The sequence below is a fragment of the Talpa occidentalis genome, unplaced genomic scaffold (genome assembly GCF_014898055.3).
Source record: "Talpa occidentalis isolate TD23 unplaced genomic scaffold, MPIMG_talOcc4v2.1 talOcc4.5, whole genome shotgun sequence".
Taxonomy (NCBI): domain Eukaryota; kingdom Metazoa; phylum Chordata; class Mammalia; order Eulipotyphla; family Talpidae; genus Talpa; species Talpa occidentalis.
The window spans coordinates 55,352,027-55,373,612 of record NW_023604861.1 but is presented as its reverse complement, the minus strand read 5'-3'; the positions used below and the strand labels follow the sequence as shown (position 1 = coordinate 55,373,612).

General features: G+C 38.8%; 1 protein-coding gene across 1 annotated transcript in view; it reads right to left on the bottom strand.

The window, feature by feature from the left end:
* Positions 1-1,604: 1,604 nt before the first annotated feature.
* The window catches only part of FREM2 (FRAS1 related extracellular matrix 2), a 165,645-nt gene continuing 145,663 nt past the window's right edge, over positions 1,605-21,586 (bottom strand). Inside the window, exons 16-24 of the mRNA XM_054701874.1 lie at positions 19,800-20,131; positions 12,465-12,657; positions 11,004-11,108; positions 9,099-9,226; positions 8,862-8,996; positions 7,998-8,124; positions 6,401-6,588; positions 6,042-6,188; positions 1,605-4,841 (exon numbers count right to left, since the gene is read on the bottom strand). Coding sequence (XP_054557849.1) covers positions 4,329-4,841; positions 6,042-6,188; positions 6,401-6,588; positions 7,998-8,124; positions 8,862-8,996; positions 9,099-9,226; positions 11,004-11,108; positions 12,465-12,657; positions 19,800-20,131 — 1,868 coding nt within the window. The 3' untranslated portion in view covers positions 1,605-4,328. The remainder of the gene's footprint in view (positions 4,842-6,041; positions 6,189-6,400; positions 6,589-7,997; positions 8,125-8,861; positions 8,997-9,098; positions 9,227-11,003; positions 11,109-12,464; positions 12,658-19,799; positions 20,132-21,586) is intronic.

Genomic DNA, 21,586 nt, shown 5'->3' with positions numbered 1-21,586 from the left:
GACAATTCGGTTGACCCATCTTCATATGGGTCATTTCAGTTAAAATTATGTAAAGGCCATCTTTTTCTAGAAATGAGATGTTTGGTTGTTTTTATATTCGTATATGTCTGTGTCTCTTCGCAATCTCTTTTTGTGTGTATGGTAATAGCAGTAGTACAGCTTCCTGCCAAATTAAACATTTCAAACTCTTGGCAAGCCAGGATGATTAAACATGAGTTCTACTCATTTTCTATATGGTAGTGAAAATACCTGTTTGATCATTTATTATTATGTCCAGAAAAAAATGAAAATGTTTCAAAAGATCGTATCATCTTGTTTTCAAATTTATAGTTATGTAAATTTCAAATTAAAACATTTTCACTATAAACTTTTTCCTTTTTCTTATTAAAGGACTGAATTGGTTTTCAACTCATTAAGCAGATATTTTCAAGATAATAACAGAAATCAAATTTCAACTTTCAATATCTAAATGTTATTATACTTTGCTCCATTATTATTACTTTATTTTTCAGTCTGGGAATATTTTAGTGCTGATTTGTATGAGAAAAGCTCTCTGTTATTTTTTGCCCATAAGTCCATTTCCATTTTTAATGTTGATCCTGGAGTGCTAGACTGGAGAAGAATTAGAGGTAAGATGACTTGATAAAGGTGTTTGCTGCTTACAGAACTAAAGCCCTTCTTCTTGAACCTAGACATGGTCCTTATCATATGTGTTATGCAGTGGCAAGGCACCAGCATCTAGATGACCTTTACTCCTATCTGTCAACCATTGTGAATACTTGTTAGAGCTTAGACTTCAGGAGTTGCTGATGAGGTTACTGGAGAGGAAAGTGAGTTTATGTACCATATTACTTTCTTGGACTAAGGTGTACCTGCCTTTCATTATGAGGAAGAGCATCTGCCAGGCATTCCACCTCTCTGCAATATACTTTCTTTGTGCGATCTTGGGAAAGACAATTTTTATTAAATCACCACTTTGGAATATTTTACATGTGACCTGTGATCAGAATACTCTGCAACACCTGGGGTTCTACTAGATGAAGAATTATGGACTCTAATCTCTGGTGCCCTAAATTAAAATTGTGGTTCAGAGATAAGCTTGGTGTGTTCTTGGTCCAGGAGTGAACTTAATACAAATGCAGTCCAATACATGAGCCACATTTGATTATAGCCTTAGGGCAAGCAAAGTAATTTAGTTTTTATGTAATCTCTCCACGTGGCTAATCCTAGGTGAGTGGTAAACATTAACTGAGGGAAAGAAATGGGATAAATAGGACCATCCTTGAAACATACTTTGTATTTTAATGCTTCATGGCTCATGTGCTAGGAGCGACTAGTGCTGAATACGTATTTTGCTTTTTGGGTTTACTACACAAAACAAGACCTTTTTTTATTTTTATTTTTTATTTATTTATTTATTTATTTATTTGTTTGTTTGTTCGTTCGTTTTGTTTATACATGCACTGGGTACAGTCAGAAGCGCGGGAGGGTGAGAGAACTCACCAGAGCCAGAGCGGGGAGCAGAGCAGGCAGAAGGACCGAAGTACACTGCTGAGGGGAGCAGCGGGCGGCAGGAGAGGTCTGCGCGCCATGTGGGACCCTCCTCCTGTGGCCGGGGAGCAGCCGGGGATCGAACTGGCGCCGCAGAGGTCGCCGGCAGCCTTGCAACCCAGCGCTCAACCGCTGCGCCACCGGGGAGGCCCAAGACCTTTTTTTAATTTAGAGGCAGAAGCTACTGAGTAGCTACAGAGCTATTATTGCTTGCATCCTGTTTTCTATGGGAAGCTATTTTATTTATTTGTTCTGCTAATTCAAGAATAATTCTCTAAAGACAAACATTGAAAATAAGGCTCTGTTTTATTGAACAATAAAGAATTTTGCCTGATGTTTCCACTAAAAACATATTTTTATGATTAATGTATATTAAATCACATATTAAGTAAATAGACATTAAGGAAATGATGTGAAAATCCCGGTTCTTTTTATTTAAGAAAGCTCGATTTCCCACAGACTCTTCAAAGGGAGGAGGACGAGAAAGAAGAAAAGAGAGAGGGGAGAGGAAGAGAAAAGGAGATGAGAAGAGCAGGGGAAATTTTTCTATTTTAGGAAAGGAAAGGTATGTTCTGTATTTTAGAAGTTTTCCAATTTATATATAGTAGTCTCATTAGAACAACTCACTGTAGAGTGATATTTGGCATAAACCCAGCCCAGTCCAAAGGCTCAAAACACACTTCTTGTAATACTGAGTCTCTGATTACTAGATTCTTGACAGACACACCCAAGATTGTATGATGCTAGATTGTGAAGCATCCTAACTACTAAGATAACATACAGTTGACTAAGCACTTGCTCTAACCATTCTACATAAATCAAATCTATTGCCAAGTAGAAAAAGCCCACTCACTTTGAAGCTGCTTAACTGATGCTCATTCCTATACCAGCGATGAGGTAGCCAAAGACGTAGCTAAGCATCTGCCAGAAGGCAAAGCAAAAGAAAGAGGATAATTACAAAGTGATGAATATGTATTTGATAAGTGAACTCCTGGGTTATACAGTACTTTATGGAAGCCCTTTGAGGGCCGTTTGAGTTGTATGTGAGGCCCCCATGGGAAGGAGACTACAGTCTACTCTATTCTTTAAAAAACTCTGAATGTGAAGTTGAGCTGCCCAAGAAGAGAGGTAAGTAGGAAAACTCCTCCTCAGCACCAGGATAACCTCCTTTTTCCAATTAAGAGAGGACTAGCCTGTGGGATGTGAAAAAAAAATTGGCCTAACATCTCTCCATCAAGATGTGTAGTTTGGGCAGGTTTTGGCCTGTAGTTTGGGCAGGTTTCAGCCCTAGAGGGTTAGTCTTTAGGTATGATTCTTAATCTCTTGACCCTACTTTTGTTTGAAATATATTTACTAGCTTTTGGAAGACTGGTCATTAAACGACTAACATTTTTCCTTGCCAGTGGAAATTTCTGTCATTTGGTGAAAGCACATTTCTTAGAAAGGCAATGGGAAGCACTTTAAAATCCTTGGTTTTGTGGAGTGAATGGAAAATTGTTAGAAGTTATATTTTTTCTGATATTGGAGATGGACCTCGCTGAATCTTTTTTGATACTGTTAGAAAACCATGCATTCTTCTTGGATCAAAGATTATATTTAGTGGTCCTGGCCACCTCCAAGACCTTTCTGGAGTGACAGCTACAGAAAATCCCACTGTTTAGAAAGTTAACAAAATATCCTAAAACCAATTTAAATTCTGGACATTGCTGTGTGACTATGTGACATAATATGAGGGTTAACATTGGTGTCATCTCTCAAAATGTTCCTTTACTTTATAAAGTATGTGTAAGAGGCACTTTGGTTAAAACATTTTATATTAATAAATAACACTTTCTCCCTTCACCATCTATTAGGATGTTTCTTATTATCACACCCAGGCTCAGTTCTTAGAGAACATTGTCTTGTAAATGTGAATCTAGCGCCATAGCATTTCTTTGTCATCAAAATGTGACCAACCCTCTCATTTCCTACAAATGTCGAGTACCAATAGGTGTGTTGTCATACAAGAACTCTACTATTCTATAAGAACTTCTCACTACCTACCCCAACAGAGCAATCTCTCTTTAACAAGCTCTTCCAGACTTAACACAGTCTTTGGTTTAATTTAAAATTAAATAAGAAAATAAAACTAGTGGGTCTGAGAAGGATGAGAAACAATTCAAATTCAAGTCAGTGAGTTGCTTGTCCTCTAACTTTCTTTCCACCTCCTTCCATGTAGCAGAAAAGGTAATTAGTGGGTTGAGTTACCCTGGTCATAATTTTATGCCATCTTTACCTGATAGAAAGCTTGCCACAATGAGCAGTGTGTTAATCATTCTTTCAGACTACCCATTAAATACTTTCTAGTCATAAATTGCTATACAATGAAAAAGCATTGTGATAGTTGCACCTTCCAGGTTCATACAAATACAGCAAAAATAGACTCCTCTTAAGTATCTAAGAGAGTCTGTTAGCACCTTTGAAGAGATTCATCTCCACTGTGTAGAGAAAATGCCTAAAATGGGAGGTACATTTCTTGCCCTCCATTTATGGATTCTGTGTCCCTGTGAATACAGAGTAGATGCCTCTGGGCAAGAGGAAAGAGGTGGTGTGTGGTCTGAATTTGTCCTTTGATGCATGAACGAGTAGACAATTCAAATCCAAGTTCATTAGTCCACAGTTCCTCTGAGCAGCTTCATCACAGGACTCCCAAATTTTCTGCCATGAACAGAAGCATTTGGGTTCATATTGTCTTTTCTGAGGCACTTGAAAAATAGGCTAAGTTCCACCTTCAGTCATCACACCTCTGAGCTGTCGCTGTGGTGGCTCTGCTGGGGCATCATGGGCTCGCTGCTGCCTGAGCCCTTCGGGGCGGCCTTCTTCCTGGCACTCTTCTTGTTCCTGCACATCATCGCTGTGATGGCGGTGAGGCAGAGGGTGAGTAATCCTGCTGAGATGCCTCCCACGACTGTGACCAGGTTGACCTCAGAGTCAGGACTGTTGAGTTCCCGGGGAAGGACACCATCAGGAGGAACCCGCCCTTGGGGGACTTGCTTCTTGTTGGTTCTGTCCAGGGCAATGTGCTGGATATTTGTTCCTCGGTTGTTTTCAGCACCGATTTCCCACACCAGCGGGGGTGTGTTCCTGATCTCCCTCTTCTTCCGGCTCTTAGTAGTTGCCTGGGGCTTCCCTTGACCCACCAAAGAGTGGTACTGCTCCTCCACACTTCTCTTGCCAATTCCTCGATTGGCATTGTCTTTTGATCTTACTGTGTAGACTGTGTGTATGTACCACTCTCGCCCCAGAGCAACCTAGAAAACACAACTCTATTCATTAGAAAATGAAATACTATGCCAACCTTTTCCTGATTATTTGCAAGAGAAGTTGATGACAGAGATAATAAAGGATAATTTAATCATACTCGTGGAACTAATATACTTAATAATAATTTTGTATGTATGTAGGTGCAAGTTTTTGTGTAAAAGACCCTATAAAATATACTGTGAAACTCTTTTTTTAAAAATTAATATTATTTTTAAAGATTTATTTATTTATGCATATAAGAACTTGGATACAGGCCAGAGGTGCTGGGGGTGAGAGGATTCACCAGAGACAGAGTGGGGAGCAGAACAGGCAGAATGAAATAAACCACGGAGGGGAGCAGCAAGTGACGACAGGAGAGATATGCTGCACCATGTGGGGAGCTCCCTGGCTGGCTGGGGATTGAACTTGTGCTGCAGAGGCTGTGGATAGCTTCACAGTGCTATGCTTAACCCCTTGCGCCATCAGGGAAGCCCATACTGTGGAACTCTTAAGGGAGCATAGCTGGCAAATATTTGATGATCTGTGACTCGTAGTTGCCAAAGCTATAAAGAGCTGTAGCGATCCTACAGACTGACTTGTTTGTTTACAAATGGGTACATAAGGACACAGGGCAGTTGAGTAACTCCTAGAGTCACTCAACTAGTCAGTGATGGAGGCAGGACCCTCCATCTGACCCTTCTGATCCTTAGGACTCTTTTCCAGTATGTGTTGCTGCAAAGTTATAGATAAGACCACAGAAGTGGTCAGTTTTTCTGCTTCCCAGGGCCTATAAAAAGAAAGGATTATCTGATAGCTTTTTGAAGCCTTCAAGATTTAGAAGACATCAGATGCTTTCATTAACTATAAAATCAAAATCAAAAGATGTCATACTTCAATTTCTTATTTGAAGAGATTATGAGTAACAAACGTGTTTCCTTCAGATTTCCTCCTCTGGGCTCAGTAAAGTTCTCCATTACAGCCTTAAAATTATATTAATAAATCAATAAAAATATTTGAGTCTACGAAATGCTCACTATGTGCCCAGTGTGGTTCTGCATGGTTGACATGCATTGCCTTTATTCAATGTTCACATCAACTATATGCAATATTGCTGTTACTGCCATTTACCAATGAGGTATCTGAGCCCTTCAGACATTAAGCAATGTGTGGTCACATAGCTATTGTAAGTGAGCTTGTGGCTGACTCACCTGAAAGAGAGGTGTTGAGTCGACTTTAAATCCATCAGATCCAGGCTGATTCACTAAGAGAATAGCTTCGGGGTCATCCATTGCCAGTTTAGCATTAAACAGGACATTACCAAAACTGGTGGCTTGTGTCTCTGGCTGAGCTTTGTCCTTTAAGCAATAAGAAAAATGAGGATTGTTATAGATAATGTCAACTTTTGCAAACACAGAATGTATACCTACTAGTTTTGTGCAAGTATAAAATTAGCATAAAATGTTACTATTTGGTTTCACTTGACAAACATACTATTGTTTATAAATATGAGACAAAAATGTTTAACTTTGAATGTCTTCCTAGTTCATTGCTTGTGTCAAATACTTACCACAATTTTAAATCTATATAAGAGTGAAGGAGAATCAGCTAAGCAGCCATACTCTGCATTTGTGGGACTATACTTGGGAACATAGCCATCGGCTCCAGTGCACAGAAACACCTTCTCAATGCTGCAGTAGAAGGAATCACCTAGATTCTGGACAGGATCCACCATGACACGCCCATAAATTACATCACCTGAAACCGAGATGTAGAAATATTACTTCTGTGGGCTTCCCTGGTGGCACAAGGGGTTAAGACGCAACCTATGAAGCTATCCACAGCCACTGCATCACGAGTTCGATCCCCGGCCAGGGAGGTGACCCACATGGCGCAGCAGACCATTTCTGACTCTCCCAATGCACCCCTCAGCAGTGTATTTCAGTCAGTCTGCCTGTTCTGTTCCCCACTCTGTCTCTGGTGAATCCTCTCACCCCCCACACCCCTGGCTTGTACCCCAGTTCTTGTATGCATAAATAAATCTTAAAAAAAAAAGAAATACTCCTTCTGTGTGTGATAAGGTGTGTCTGTGTGACACACTGCAATTTTTAACAATAATGACACTGGAGGGTATCTCTGCTTTCACCTCCGGCACAAAATGTTGAAGACCTTTTTGCATTAACCTCTGGATATGGTCCACTCCAGGCCTCACATAAGATCACCTTGCAGACAGACCACAAGTGACTGAAGGTTTATTGAACCTTATATGTTCAGCCAGTAGTGGGAATAGCCTCAAGTCTTGGCATTTAATTTAACATTCATTGCACCTCAATGCATCGATAGTTAAAGTCGAGATTACACAAATAAACAAGTTGGAAAAGTTGGAGATAGAGTATAAGATAGCACTGAAAAATGAAAACATTGATAAAAAGCTGAATTAACATGTTTTTATTTTTTTTTAAGATTTTTTTAATTTATGCATAGAAGAACTGGGATGTGGGCCAGAGGTACAGAGGGTAAGAGGATTCACCAGAGACAGAGTGGGGAGCAGAACAGGCAGATTGACTGAAATACACTGCTGAGGGGAGCAGCGGGTGAGACAGGAGAGGTCTGCTGCGCCACATCTGGTTCAATTCCTTGGCTAGGGATTGAACTCAGGCCATTGTGGTGATAGTGCTGAGACTTGACTCCTAGGCCACTAGGGAGGCCCCTAACAGTTTTTGAATTTGAAAGACAGTTTAAAGAAATTCCCTGGTGTTTAGTCATTATTCACAGTTATGACTGAACTCCCACACATGTGCTAGGTATTTTGTTAGGTGCTGGGAATATACCACTGAACAAGATAGATGGACCTTTGTCCAGGAGACTTTTATAGATTCATGAATATTTTACAGATTTATGTATGTGAGTCTATGCAACTTGAAAAAATATTCAAGAAAAAATTTTCAACTTGTTTCAAAGTCACAAAGATAAGAGAAATGGAGATTAACTTCCTCGGAATAAAAGTCATCCAGGGAAGCACCCCCATCCCTGTGAATGTGATAAAGGCCCAGTTATACTCTTATAACCATACAAGTAATTATCATTTCCCCCCCTCAAACATAAAGGCATAAAGCAAAGGACAGCAGCTGCAGTGACTGGCGGGACTCTAATTTGTAAAGTGATACCTTCTGCAAACACAACATCACTTTCTTGTCCAAATCCCATGGATCCATCAGACAGCCAGAGGCTCTTCTTGGAAAGCAGGTACATCTGTGTGTTCAAGCTAAACTCAGCTGCCACTGGATCACTGACCTAAAACCAAGAGCAAAAACCCTTTCACATGTTGTTCTATTGGTGCCTGAACACATTATTACAGAGACACACATTCACATACACTGACATACAGGACACTAAACACTGCTTCGCAATTTGCATGTCCAACCAGACAACTTAGGGAATTGTAACACTGACTTTGTCTTTCCTAAGAAGGCAAAACTGGTAAGGTTAAATTATCTTTTTAATGGGAGTAAAGCACATTGCTTAAGTTCATTTCCCCATGTTTATCCAGGTATAAAAAGGACTTGTAATTATCACAGTCAGTGGAAGGTCAATAAATAATATAAATTCTTGGACCAAAGGGCCCTCAAGTTTCTTTTAATACCTAATAAAATTAAGTGCTTTGAGATGGTGTAAGCTGCAGGATTTTTATTCTCACTGAAGATCAAGATCAGGACAAAGAAGTACAGAAGTACTCTGGAAAAGACTCTCTGATCTCCAAGGTAGCAAACTCCAGTAGATAAGATCACATGGGAAAAAAAATAATCCTTACATACTCTTAAACTCTGAAATTTATATGCTGAACCAACAACAGATAAAGGACCATTCTTCATACTTCACCCTTGCTTTCTTCCTGTCTGACTTCCTTTTCTCTCATCATTTAAGAACTAAAGTCATTGTGTGAACAAATTTATTTTACTGATAAAAGTAAACCATGACTTTAACAAAGTGGGATTCAACAATTCATGAGAAAACAATTCTATGAGAAGCACCTGTTGGAAACGAATGTCAAGGTCAAAGGTGACGGGCTCTCTGGGGTTGCAAGTGACCGGCAGGCGGTACTCCTGATGCGGTGGGGTGGTGCAAGGCAGCAATTTCACAGTATAGGTCCCTGAGTAGTCACGTACCTTTGAGAAGAAGAGAGGACATTCATGTTTTTCATTTAAAAATCGGAGGTGTCGTTGGAGGCAGCAAAACGGGAAAATTAAGTCTTAGCCCGAGTTACTTACTGCAAAGTCAGACACAAAGCTCCACTGTTGCACTGGCTGGTTGTAGGTTGGCTCACTCCTGATGAGGCGGAGGGAAAACGTCAGGCCCCGGTGATCCGCTGACATGACCACTGAGCTTGTGAAGGAGGCTAGGAAAGTGTCGATGACAGTAAATGGTTAAAAGAGTGTACAATGGTTTAGAGTTTTCAAAGTGCCTTATCAGACATTACTTGCTATTATTCTTGTAATAAGCTTGCAAAGTAGCAGGGTTGGTCCAGTTATCCTCATGATGCAGATAAAGAAATTGGACTGAAAGTGACTATGTGACTCTTCCAAGATCACACAGCTGAGGCTGTGTGCCTTCTGATTCGGATTTCTGTGCTTTTTCCACACTATAATTCTGTCAAAAGATAATTGTGCAGAAATGCTCAAATAGTTCAGGGCTCCTTTCCAGGGAGCAGAGCAGTACAATAAAGGCTGATGTGAATGCACTTATTGTGCACCCAAACTATGAGCTCAACTTTAGTCCATCAGTGTCCACACAGCTGGGCAAACCCAATTTATAAATGGAATCTAATTTTAATTATATTGTTTGCAATCGTATCTAAACAAAGATTCATTTTATTAGAAAGGTAGACATGTGGAAGGGAACTGTTAAGAACAGGAAATCCTCATGTCCCAGAAAGGACATTAAATCAATTAAAATAAAGCAAAATGATCCTTTCTGGTTCTGTATTTCGAAGTAGTTCAGTCTCACAAAAAAACACAATGAACTCTCTTTCTCTGCCTGAATTTTTCAGCTCTATTCCATACTGTGACAGAACTTATGCCCAAAAAAAGGAAGGATGTTGGGGGGTGGGGGCGGGAGGGGAAGGATTGGGGTCAGAATGGGGCGTTTGCAATTGTATGGGGGAATATAAAAATAAAATTTAATATTAAAAAAAAAAAAAAAAAAGGAAGGATGTTGAAGATGGTAAGTGAATTCTTTCCTCCTTCCAATCAGACATGAGTTGGCACAACAGTAAAATATGCAAAAAATTAGTAACATGAAGAATGACAAAAAATTACTTTTAGTGAAATGTCTTTTATATGAAATAAAAATACAGACATGGGACTTTAGTGATTGCCACCTTATATTCAAAGTATGTTTCATCACAGTAAAATTACATAGGTATATTTCTAAAAGAATTAGTTAAAAAGTTTGAAATTAGGTATGATAGTAAAGTACCACTTATGGCTATACTATAAAGGCTTCTAACTATATTTAGATAAGAGCTGTGAACACTCGCACTTGTTGAGTGAATCACTTAAAATACAATTTTTGTGTACAACGGAATTGAGTCTAGAGAAGAAGATTATTATTGCTATGCTCTTTAGAGAAAACTCCACTTAATATGAACTCAATGGGATTTTCTTTTAAATCATTTTAATCAGGGCCTCCCCGGAGGCGCAGTGGTTGAGCGCTGGGTTGCGAAGCTGCCCCGCAGCCTCTGCAGGACCGGTTCGATCCCCGGTTGCTCCCCGGCCACTGGAGGAGGGTCCCGCATGGCGCGCAGACCTCTCCTGCCGCCCGCTGCTCCCCTCAACAGTGTACCTCGGTCCTTCTGCTTGCTATGCTCCCTGCTCTGGCTCTGGTGAATTCTCTCACCCTCCCGCGCTTCTGACTGTACCCAGTGCTTGCAAAAATAAATAAATCTTTTAAAAAAAATCATTTTAATCAATATGTATTTTCCATAAAAGTCTATACATAATCTATTTTTAGATTATGAGATGTAGTTGGACAGTGATCAAGCTCTGATCATGTAGGTAATTGCAGATACATAATTCATTTGAAATTAAAACTTCAAAGCTCATAAGGAGGCATGCTGAAACATGTGAAGATGGAAAAGCTATATACTTGCTGTATGGAGGCATGTTGGGGCTTACCCGGATGTGACAGCACAAATAAGCCATGAAATTGAGCTTCTGTCTTGAAGTTCACGACCAAACGCCCCTCTTCACCGATCCGCATGCTGGTTGGATAGAGAGAACCTGCAGTGGGATAAGGCACAAAAGTGGAAAGATTGGTGACTGGGGCTTCCTAATGTATAGGATTTCTTCTAAGAATGAATTCATGTTCATCTCCTCTTTAAGCATTCAAGTCAAAGGGTACTATAAGAAAATTCCTGAGCAATAAGAGAGGCAGAAGTATTTTTGTTTTGTTTTCTAAGGAAAGCAGTATCAGAAGGGAGGCAAAATTGAATTAGATCTGAGTGAGGCCAATATGAAATCCACAGATTGATTACAGCAGGACAAACTTCAGTCTATGACAATGAAGCTGCACAATGTAGAGAGACACAATGAACTTTTCACATTTTGAATATTTGGACAGGTACATGGAGTTGGGTTTGGGTTCTTTAGAATAATTCCAAATTTTATATGCTCAATGAAAACTTTCAAGCTTTCCCAAGACATTTATTTAGCAGTTTTCACCACAGTTGGGTCCAGCTATAAGAAAACATGAGATCTTTTGTAGAAACTGAGAACCACAGAGTGGATCTACATTAAGATTCATTCAAATATACCTTTTCTAAGGCAAGATGTGCAATTAAAACATTTGAAATAACCTGGAATGATGATTTAGGGTGATCATATTACCTTTTATATAACTTTAAAGTAATTTTAATCTGTGCACGACAGCAGATTTTTAGATACACTATCAACAATATTTTCCCTCTGGCTCATAAAAGGTAGTACAGGCATGATCCCTGGACATGCACGGAACCAGAGCAGCAGGGTATGCTTGAAAAGTAATAGCACTAATTGCACTAATGGCTTAATTAGCTCTATGGTTGTGGACCTTTCCCTATGATCCTGACATGGAGGTTGAAACTACATTTTGCAGATGCTTAGTGGCATGCACCATGACTGTTCCAAGACATTCAGCTAAAGTATTGAGGAATAACAGAATTTAAAAACTAGATCATCAGCTTGTCTTTCAGAAGGAAGTGAGTGTCATGAAGGTTAAGCAATACATTTGAGAGCATAGAGCTAATGAACTGTAGAGCCAGAACTAGAATCCAGGACTTTTCAAACAAAATGTACAGCTTTCCCCTTTGTAGTCGTTCCTCATCTTCATTCGGGAACATCCTCTATCCATTTTCTGGAATCCAGGAAAATACATAGATTGTGTTGTAGAATGTAAAAGTTAAATATTCATGAAAAGTAGATGTTTAATAGTTACATAATGTATTTAATTTAAGGCATTAATTTTTGTAAGACAAAATAAAATGATCTTAACATAAAATATATGGAAAGTCATTTTTATTATTTTTAGATACAATAAAAAATCCTCATAAGCAATTCAAATAGGTAACTAATGAGAGTTTTCCAAGTGTATGAACCCACCTTGAAGTTCTGCTTCTGGTGGGCTGCCAATTCCATCATTCCACAAGATGGCAGTGTCATACACAAAAGTGAGACGAAGCTCTGATTTCAAGTCAAAATGCTGCCAGCCTCCTACCCCGACAGGAGAATGGAACACATAGGAGACGTAGAGAGGGACTCGAAGGGTCACATAGGACTGCACTAGGTTTAGGACCTAAAACAATGCAATTACATCTATCAACATAACTCAGTATTGTTAACTAAATGAGCCTAATTTTGTACAAGCCATTTTCTCCTTTCATTTAACTGAAGATGTTGAGTTGTCTCCTCATTTAATTTGGGAACAATTAAGTACTATCTTCCTTTGCAAATAAACTGCATTTATACTTACACCGACATTTTTGTTTTATAACAGCTTTACTAAGATACAGTTCTCTGCCATATTATTCACTTAGTTAAAGTGGACATATTAGTGGTGTTTAGTATATTCAGGGAGTTGTCATATCTCTCAGTGTTAGGGCATTTTCAGTACCTCCTTTGTTATTCTCTATATGTGTCTATTCTGACTATTTCACATACATGGAATCATACAATATGTGATCTCTTGTGATGGACTTTTCACTTGGCATAATATTTTCAAGGTGGCATTTTCATATTTTGGCATTTTCTAATACTTATATTACTGAAGAGTGTCCAAGTACAGTCATGCACCACATTTTTGTAGCCATTTATCAGTTAAACAATACGAGTTGCTTTCAAGTTTTGGGTTCTGATAAATAATACTGCTATAAGATACTTCTAAATTATTCTATGGAGTAAGATGAAGTTAAGCAGGAAGATCTGGAAGCAAATGTAATGATGAAGATGTCTCAAAAATAATTAGTTGAAGGGCCTCCCTGGTGATGCAAGGGGTTAAGACACAACCTATGAAGCTATCTGCAGCCACTGCAGCATGAGTTTGATCCCCGGCCAGGGAGCTACCCACATGGCACAGTGGACCTCTCCTAACTCACCCACTGCTCCCTTCAGCAGTGTATTTCAGTCAATCTGCCTGTTCTGGTCCCCACTCTGTCTCTGGTGAATCCTTTCACCTCCCACACCTCTGGCCTGTACCCCAGTTCTTGTATGCATAAATAAATAAATCTTTAAAAAAAATTAGTTGGTGTCTTGCTTTAAAATAATTCTTTTGAAACCAAACAAAGCATCAGACAAAGACAAACCTTGAAAGTTGACCATAAGTCTGAGTCATTCAGGAAGGGAGAGGGAGAGGGAAGAGGAGAGGACAAATAATGGGCTATGGTGGAGGACTATGAGTGCCTTGGTGGTGGGAGAGCTAGGGTGACCATATCTGAGGGGAGAAATCCTATACAGTCAACATTTAATAGGGATGTAAGAAAATAGTATACTTCATCAAAATATTAACTGAAAAAAACCCCATGTTTTTCAGGTAGATTAGGGGCCATGAAGATGTTTATTGAGCAATTACAACATCTCAGACATTGTATTAGGTACACAATAAAAGTTATTCAATATTTTTCTCCTCCATAATCTCATTTATGTGTATGTGTAGATGCATAGAAGGCTGGATGAATGCATGATGGATAGAGGGAGAGAGAAGGAAAATTAACACTGAAAGAAATAAAGCAAATTCTTTAAGCTTTCTGAGCAAACCTGATAGTATCAGAGCCCAGTCTTTGGCCCATACTTTTTCTGCTCTCTCATACTCCATCATCGCATTCCAAACAAAGCTGATGGTGGTTCTAAAATCACCTAACAAAAGTTGACAGCAGGCAAGGGAGGAAGGGAGGGGCACCACACCTCGCATAGGAATCTGCACATGTACACCTAGCACAGGCTGCACTCCAGGCTATATGTCTGTTTTCTCTCTCTTTTTTTTTAACGATTTATTTATTTATGCATTCGAGAGGTGCATGAGGGTGAGAGGATTCACCAGAGACAGAGTGGGGAACAGAACAGGCAGACCAACTGAAATACACTGCTGAGGGGAGCACCGGGTGAGAAGGAGAGGTCTGCTGCGCCATGTGATGGAACTTGTGCTGCAGTAGCTGTTGATAGCCTCATAGTGCTGAGACTTAACCCCTTGTGCCACCAGGGAGGCCCCTGATCTGTTCTTTTTAAACTAAAAATGTTGCTTTGAACTGGGACTCCTGTCCTGTGATGACCAAATGAGTGCTGGATATTGATGCCATTAGAAATTAACCAATCTCAGCAGGCCAGGATGTAATAAGGTCAGGATGATTGGGAGAACAAACCCTGGGAACTGAATGTAACAAATACCATGAATATCAATTGTTCTGATAAACTGATTCACTTAAGACTGTCTTTGTTTAACTCAATACAAGAAAGCCAGCTTGAGATGAGATGTCAATGGTTTCTTCAGGGTGATATGCCCACTGCTCTCAGATCACTGACAAGCTATCTAAATAAAAGCACTTCTTATAGATTCAATTCCTGTTTCTGCTCATTGACATCTGTAGTGACAGGCATAAGGACTCAGCATTTCCAGTAACAAACCTATCATATCTAATTCTTTAATTTTGCAGAATATTAAGGGAAATACAACTATCTTCTCCTCCCAGAGAGGTCTGCTGCACCATGTGGGTATCTCTCTGCCCCGGAATCGAACTTGTGCTGCAATGGTTGTGGACAGCTTCATGGTGCTGTGCTTAACCCCTTGTACCACCAGGGAGGCCCCAAAACAACGTATTTCATGAAAATTATATATTTTAGATTCTTTATATTATTTCTTAAAAAATTATTTAGAGTGACTTGCATGTAAGAAAGAGCAAATCAGTATACTAAGTGTAAAATAAAGGAATAGGAAGAGATGGCTTCTAAAGTATATTCCAGCCTTAAAGCTCCATGTTTCTGATTCAAATGCATTATAAAGAAAAATTATTCCTTGAACTGTGCAACAAAGAAAAACTTTCACTTTTCCAAAAGCAAACTCTTTTCTCAGAAATACACTATAATTTCATGTTCTAAGTACTGGAAGTAAGGTTGCATTTCTTATTCAAGCCCCTCAATCGATGTTAGCAGTGGCAATTTACTTCATTAGGTAAGAGTTAAGATTCTGATCTTGTAGTGTAAACTCATCAGCCAGGCTGATGAGATATAGAATGAATGAAGGACTTTTATTTTTAAAAGAAGTAATTTTTCAAGAAAGAAATAAAAAAAAAATCCATAGTTAAAAAGACTCCGTTTCACTTAGTGAATAAATGTACAATGAATAAGATGGCAAAAGCACAATTCATCTTATATTAGTTAAAGCAATCTATAGTCAAACTGCATAAAACTTAATAAAATTTAATTGCTGTTAACCAGTAACTATCCTGGATATTCCAGAAGATTCCTTCAGTTTTGTAATTCTTTCTTGTAAATGGAATAATCTGACTATGGAGGTTAGGAAACAGAGAATCGTTTCAGGGTGTGTTAGAAATAGCTTTTCAATCACAAAGAAAAATGCAAGAACTTGGCACTATTTCATGGCAGTAGCTTTAGCTATTAAGAACTTTAGGGGGGGGGATCACTTCATCATCATGTTCCTGGAAGAAGCAATTATCAGGTGGTAAATTTTATTTGCACAGTTATTATCTTGATCGAAGGTGCCAAGTCTATAAAAGGACTAGAAGAGAGAAAGTGACATCTATTAGATGCATGGCCAGGATTGTGTACTTGGCAGAGGATACACAGACCTAGGGCAGCACTGGCCTGCTTCCGGTACTGTGTGCAATGTGATGGGCAATTAAACATGAAGCTGCTTGGAGCACATTTGGTCATAATGATAGTTATCATTATTTTTGTCTGATTTCCCTGCCTGCATGCAGAAATGTGAAAATTCATAAAATTCTTATCAAATTTGCAAGTACAATAGAGTGTGTTCATGAAGCATTTGGTTTGTTTTCCTTGTAATGCTATCTCATGAAATGTGTTTTCATTTACATTTGATCTACCTGTACTCAAAAAGCTGCAGACCATTGGGCTTAAGGCACAGATTTGCATAATTTTATCAGTCTTGGGTGTAGATATAATCTGGCACACAATTTTTGATGGCTGGTAGGCAGCATTCTTGCACCAAGAGGGAACAATTCATTTGCTTTTCTTACGATCATACCTATGACCATATTTGTTCCTACAAGTAAGCCATTAAATGACATTCAATTCACTCAATTAATTCCTCACATAAGTATCACAAGTGATTAAGAGCATAGGCTTGTACACAACATGAGCTTGAGTAAGGTAGTTGAATTGTCTTTGCTTCAGCTTTCTTATCTCTCATAAGTGGACAAAATTAGTATTTGTCCCAGTGTGACAGAATTCGTGAAACCATGTCAAGTACTTAGAAGAATGTCAGACCTAATAAACATTAAATAATGTTAGTTAATATCAATATTGTTACTGTTACTACTATTACTAGATATTTTCTTTTATTTCTAGAACCCAAAACTATTGGGATAAAATTAGGAGAATAATCAGAGGAACTGTGAATTTATTCCCCTGAATCATAAATAGTGTTATAAACCAATGTCACCTCAAAAAAAAAAAAGTAGGAAAATATCTCAAAGAGTCATATGTCTTCTATTATAATTCATACTTTATTTTCTCTTAGCTATATTTGAATAATGTGGTATGTGGCCAGGGCCCAAAGAGTGTAAGAGGACATCAGTAAGAAGGAAAAAGGAGAAGCTTAAGCTTAAGCTGAAGGGTGAAAGTAGGGAAAGCAAGGTAGTCATCCTGAGCTTTACTCTAGGAGAGTGAACAATGTATTTTATTAAATTGTATTACCATTTGGTTTATTCTGAGGCTTTTAGGATTTTATATCAAGATCCTGAAATTTCAGTGATTCACACTGAATCTGGTCATCTGTGATGCTCATCACCAGGACCATACTATTAAATTTTCATAACTGCAAAAGTAGAAAACTCCTTCCAAAAGAAACTAGAATAAGTATCCCATCTCATTTAAGATAGTAACACAAACCATCTCATTTAATATAGTAACACAAACCAGTTAAGAACTGGACTCTTAGGTTATGCACAGACCCCTCTCTCCCTCACCCCTAGTGTTGTATAACATAAGCCTTTCAAGCAGGAGAAACTTAACTGAAACCTCCAGTTGCCAGCTTTCACCTCATGGAGTAGAACTATTGGCAGTGCAATTGTAGAGCAGTGCTTTTTTTTTTTTTCCCTAGCTAGCAGTACAGTAATAGGAAGAAAAAAAAAAAAAAAACACTGAGCTCAAATAATTAAATAAAGGAATGGTGATTAAAAATAACACCAATGAAGCTTAACTGAGTGTGTTACAGTAAGATTTCACTGAAGAAATGAACACATTAGAGTGCAAGGTTTGCATTAAAAATTCCCGGGATCCACTGGGGAAGTGGATAGATGTAATAGGATACGGCTCAAACAGGGTAAGTGTGAAGTTTTCACTTGAAAAGGCACAAAGATGGAAAGGTGCTGCCATTTTGCTAAGAAGACAGAAAACATCCTTGAGGGGGAAAACTGACTCTAAACCCCATGAGATCTACAAAAAAGGCCCATGGTTCAGAGTGACTTAAACAAGGAAAAACCAGAACTACAATGCAATCCATTTACTACATCCATTTGGGTTGCCAATAGATCCTGGGACTAAAGCAAGATCCTGAGAAGAACAAAAAGGAAATATGATTGAAAATAAGGTCTGTGAGGAAGAGGGGACCAGAGATACTTGACTTATGAAGGCAACGAATGAGGTAGATTTAAAAGGACTCTTCATTTTTATTCTGGGCATAGGATTGCTTTTTCTTCCACACATCTTTCAGGTGGTAAGGGCAGGTTGAGGGATCTTATAAGTAATTTGTTCAAGGACACATAGAATATATCAGAACCAAATTAAATCAGCATGTGCTTGATTCCAAACCCCCAGGTTTTTCCTACCATTCCACAATGTATTTCTCTTGGTGTTTTGTTTGGGATTTTTACTAAACTGTGCAAGTTTCTGAATATCTTGCTGCTTTTAGAGGAGATGGTGGTTAAGATTAGGCCTCACTACCTTGAAATCAATAGTTCCCAGACATAGCAGAGGGCTGCCCAATCCACATCAATACCAGCTGAACTGGTCATGTTTCATTGCTTTGCTGTGAGAGTAAACTGAGAGTGAATTACCACCTACCTTTCTCTTGCTACTACTTGCTTTATATCTTATTTTATTTTAAAGCACAGAAAAAAATCATCTCAACTTGACTAAATCTTGAATGACATGATATTTTCTGGGTATCATTCAATGTTTTACTGTATAAACTTATTTATATAAGCTTCGTCCAGGACAGAATACAGCTTTTAGTTCAAATATTCATTACAATTCTAAACTACACCTTGCATGTTTTAGATTATTATAACTACTAATGGAGACCCCGCTTCTTTGTCATTTGAACAACTTTGTTGATGATGATGGTGGAGTGAAGTGTGTGTGTGTTTGTGCGTGTGTTCATATGTAGACTCTATCGGTGTTGTATGAAAAGAAGTCAGAAATTGCAAAGTAGAAAAAATAAGATTTTAATGGAAATACTTCTGTCTATGTTAGTGATAAAGAAATGAAACAGAAAGGGAAGAAAATGTAAAAGAACTAGAAAGAAAAAGAAAATGGGGATAGAAGGAGGAAAAAGATAAAAATAAGGTGATGGCGAGGAAGAAAGATAGTGAGGAGCAAGAAAAGCTAGACTGACCTAGAGCACTGTCTCTCCTTTCTCTCTCTCTTTTTTTTTAAGATTTATTTATTTATACAAGAACTGGGGTACAGGCCAGAAGTGCGAGAGGGTGAGAGAATTCACCAGAGACAGAGTGGGAAGCAGAAGAGGCAGATGACTGAAAACACTACTGAGGGGAGCAGCGGGCAAGGCAGGAGTGGTCTGCCACGCTATGTGGGTATCTCCCCGGCTGGCAAATGAAATGCACTGCAGAGGCTATGGATAGCTTCACAGTGCTACACTCAACCCACTGCACCACCAAAGAGGCCCTGTCTCTCCTCTCTTAAGACAGTACATGATGTATCACAGGCATCTATACGAGGACACAGAAATGATAATGTAGATTTCAAAGACAAATTAGTATTTGGATTTTTATATTGAAGTAGATTTGAAGCATTGCTAAAAAAAAAAGTACATACAATTGACACATTGTTGCAGAAAGAGACATGGATTTTCACACTACCCTTGCTAATTATCTCTTTCCTCTTCTGCCTAATGACTGTATCACCCAGTAGAAGACTGGAAATGGGATTTAATCCAAACCTATGTAACTATATAAAACCAATGAGTTTATCCAGTGACCAAAGCTCTGATGTTCAAAAGTATACCTGACCATCGGTCCCAATGGTGCCTCCACAGTCAGTAAGCAGTTCTGACATGTCATAGTAGCTCACAAACTCCCATAAACAGGCCTCAAGATTCAGGTTTCGGTAGAAGCGCAAGGTACCGGAGCCTCTGATAGATGAGCTGTACTGATAAGGATATGTTTCTCCAATGATCTCTGGGTTTTTTGTAGCATCAGTCAAGAAACCATGGTGGGTCTTCACTTCAGTGTAATCCAGAAGGTTGGAGCACTTGTGGTTTCCAACTCTTGTGCCATCAGGACTGAGGGTAAGCTCAAAGTTGGAAAGTTCTTTAGTGGAGATGACAGGGAGCATGCCTGCAAGAATTTTGGAGTCATTAGTGTCAATCTCACCAAGAGCAAAGGGCTGAGAGTGCTGGGTAAATTATCTCTTGCCAAGACAATAAAATACTATAAAATACTGTTGCTATAAAATACTGTTTGGTAGTGATAATCAAAGTGGTGTTCTCAGACTCCTGGGGATCCCCAGGAATTTTTCAGGGAATCTGTGACATTAAAGTCATTTGCATCATGACACAAGATAGTACTTGACTTTTCCACACCAATTTTCTTGGCTATAACACATCATATATTACAATAGATTGGATACGGAACCAGATATAAGAATATAGCTTTTTTTTATTAAACCAGAGATAAAAAATATTTTCAAAAGAATAGAACAATGCTACTCACATTAAATTTTTTGATTATAAATTAAAGTTATTCTTAAAACTATGTTTTTCATTTTTTTTAAACATTTTATTTATTTATGCATACAAGAACTGGGGTACAGGCCAGAGATAAGGGGGTGAAAGGATTCACCAGAGAGAGTGGGGAACAGAACCGGCAGATTGACCAAAGTACATTGCTGAGGGGAGCAGTGGTTTAGTCCGGAGAGGTCTGCTGCGCCATGTGGATTGCTCCCTGGCTGGCCAGGGATCGAACTTATGCCGCAGAGGCTGCGGACAGCTTAACAGTATGGCACTTAACACCTTGCACCACTAGGGAGGCCCTATTTTTCATGTTAATGTGTAACAAATATTTTCTTGTTATTTTAAAATAAGTGAAAACCTTATATTTAACAGTTCCTCAGTTTTCAAGTTCAGTTGACATAAATAAATATATCCCATAAAAACAAAAGTGAAAAACCCTAAATAATTTGAAGGGTGTCCTAAGACCAAAAAGTTTGAAAACTACTACTATCCAATTTGGGCTAAGGGTTGGCAAACCTCTTCTGTAAAGGGCCCAATTGCAAATATTTTAGGATTTGTGGGCCATAAGATTCCACTGCTTCAACTGCTCAATGCTGCCACTGTGGAGAGTAGGTTGCCATCAATGAAGGATAAAGGAATTAACATAAGTGTGTGCCACAGACTTCATCATGGACAGTGGCTAAGAACATCATAATTGGGACCTCCCTGGTTATCAAACTATCTCAGTGCTATCAAACTATCATCAGGCATTGCGGCATGAGTTCTATCCCCGGCCAGGGAGCTAACCCATATGGCACAGCAGACCTCTCCTGTCTCACCCGCTGCTCCCACAGCAGTGTATTTCAGTAGATCTGCCTGTTCTGCCCCCCCCACTCTGTCTCTGGTGAATCCTCTCACCCCCCGCACCTCTGGCCTATATACCAGTTCTTGTATGCATAAATAAATAAAAAGTAAATCTTAAAAAAAAGCACATTATTAAAAAAAAAAACAATATCATAATTGTCATATGTCATGAGATAGCCTTCTTTCAGAATTTTCCAAACATTAAACAAATGTAGGC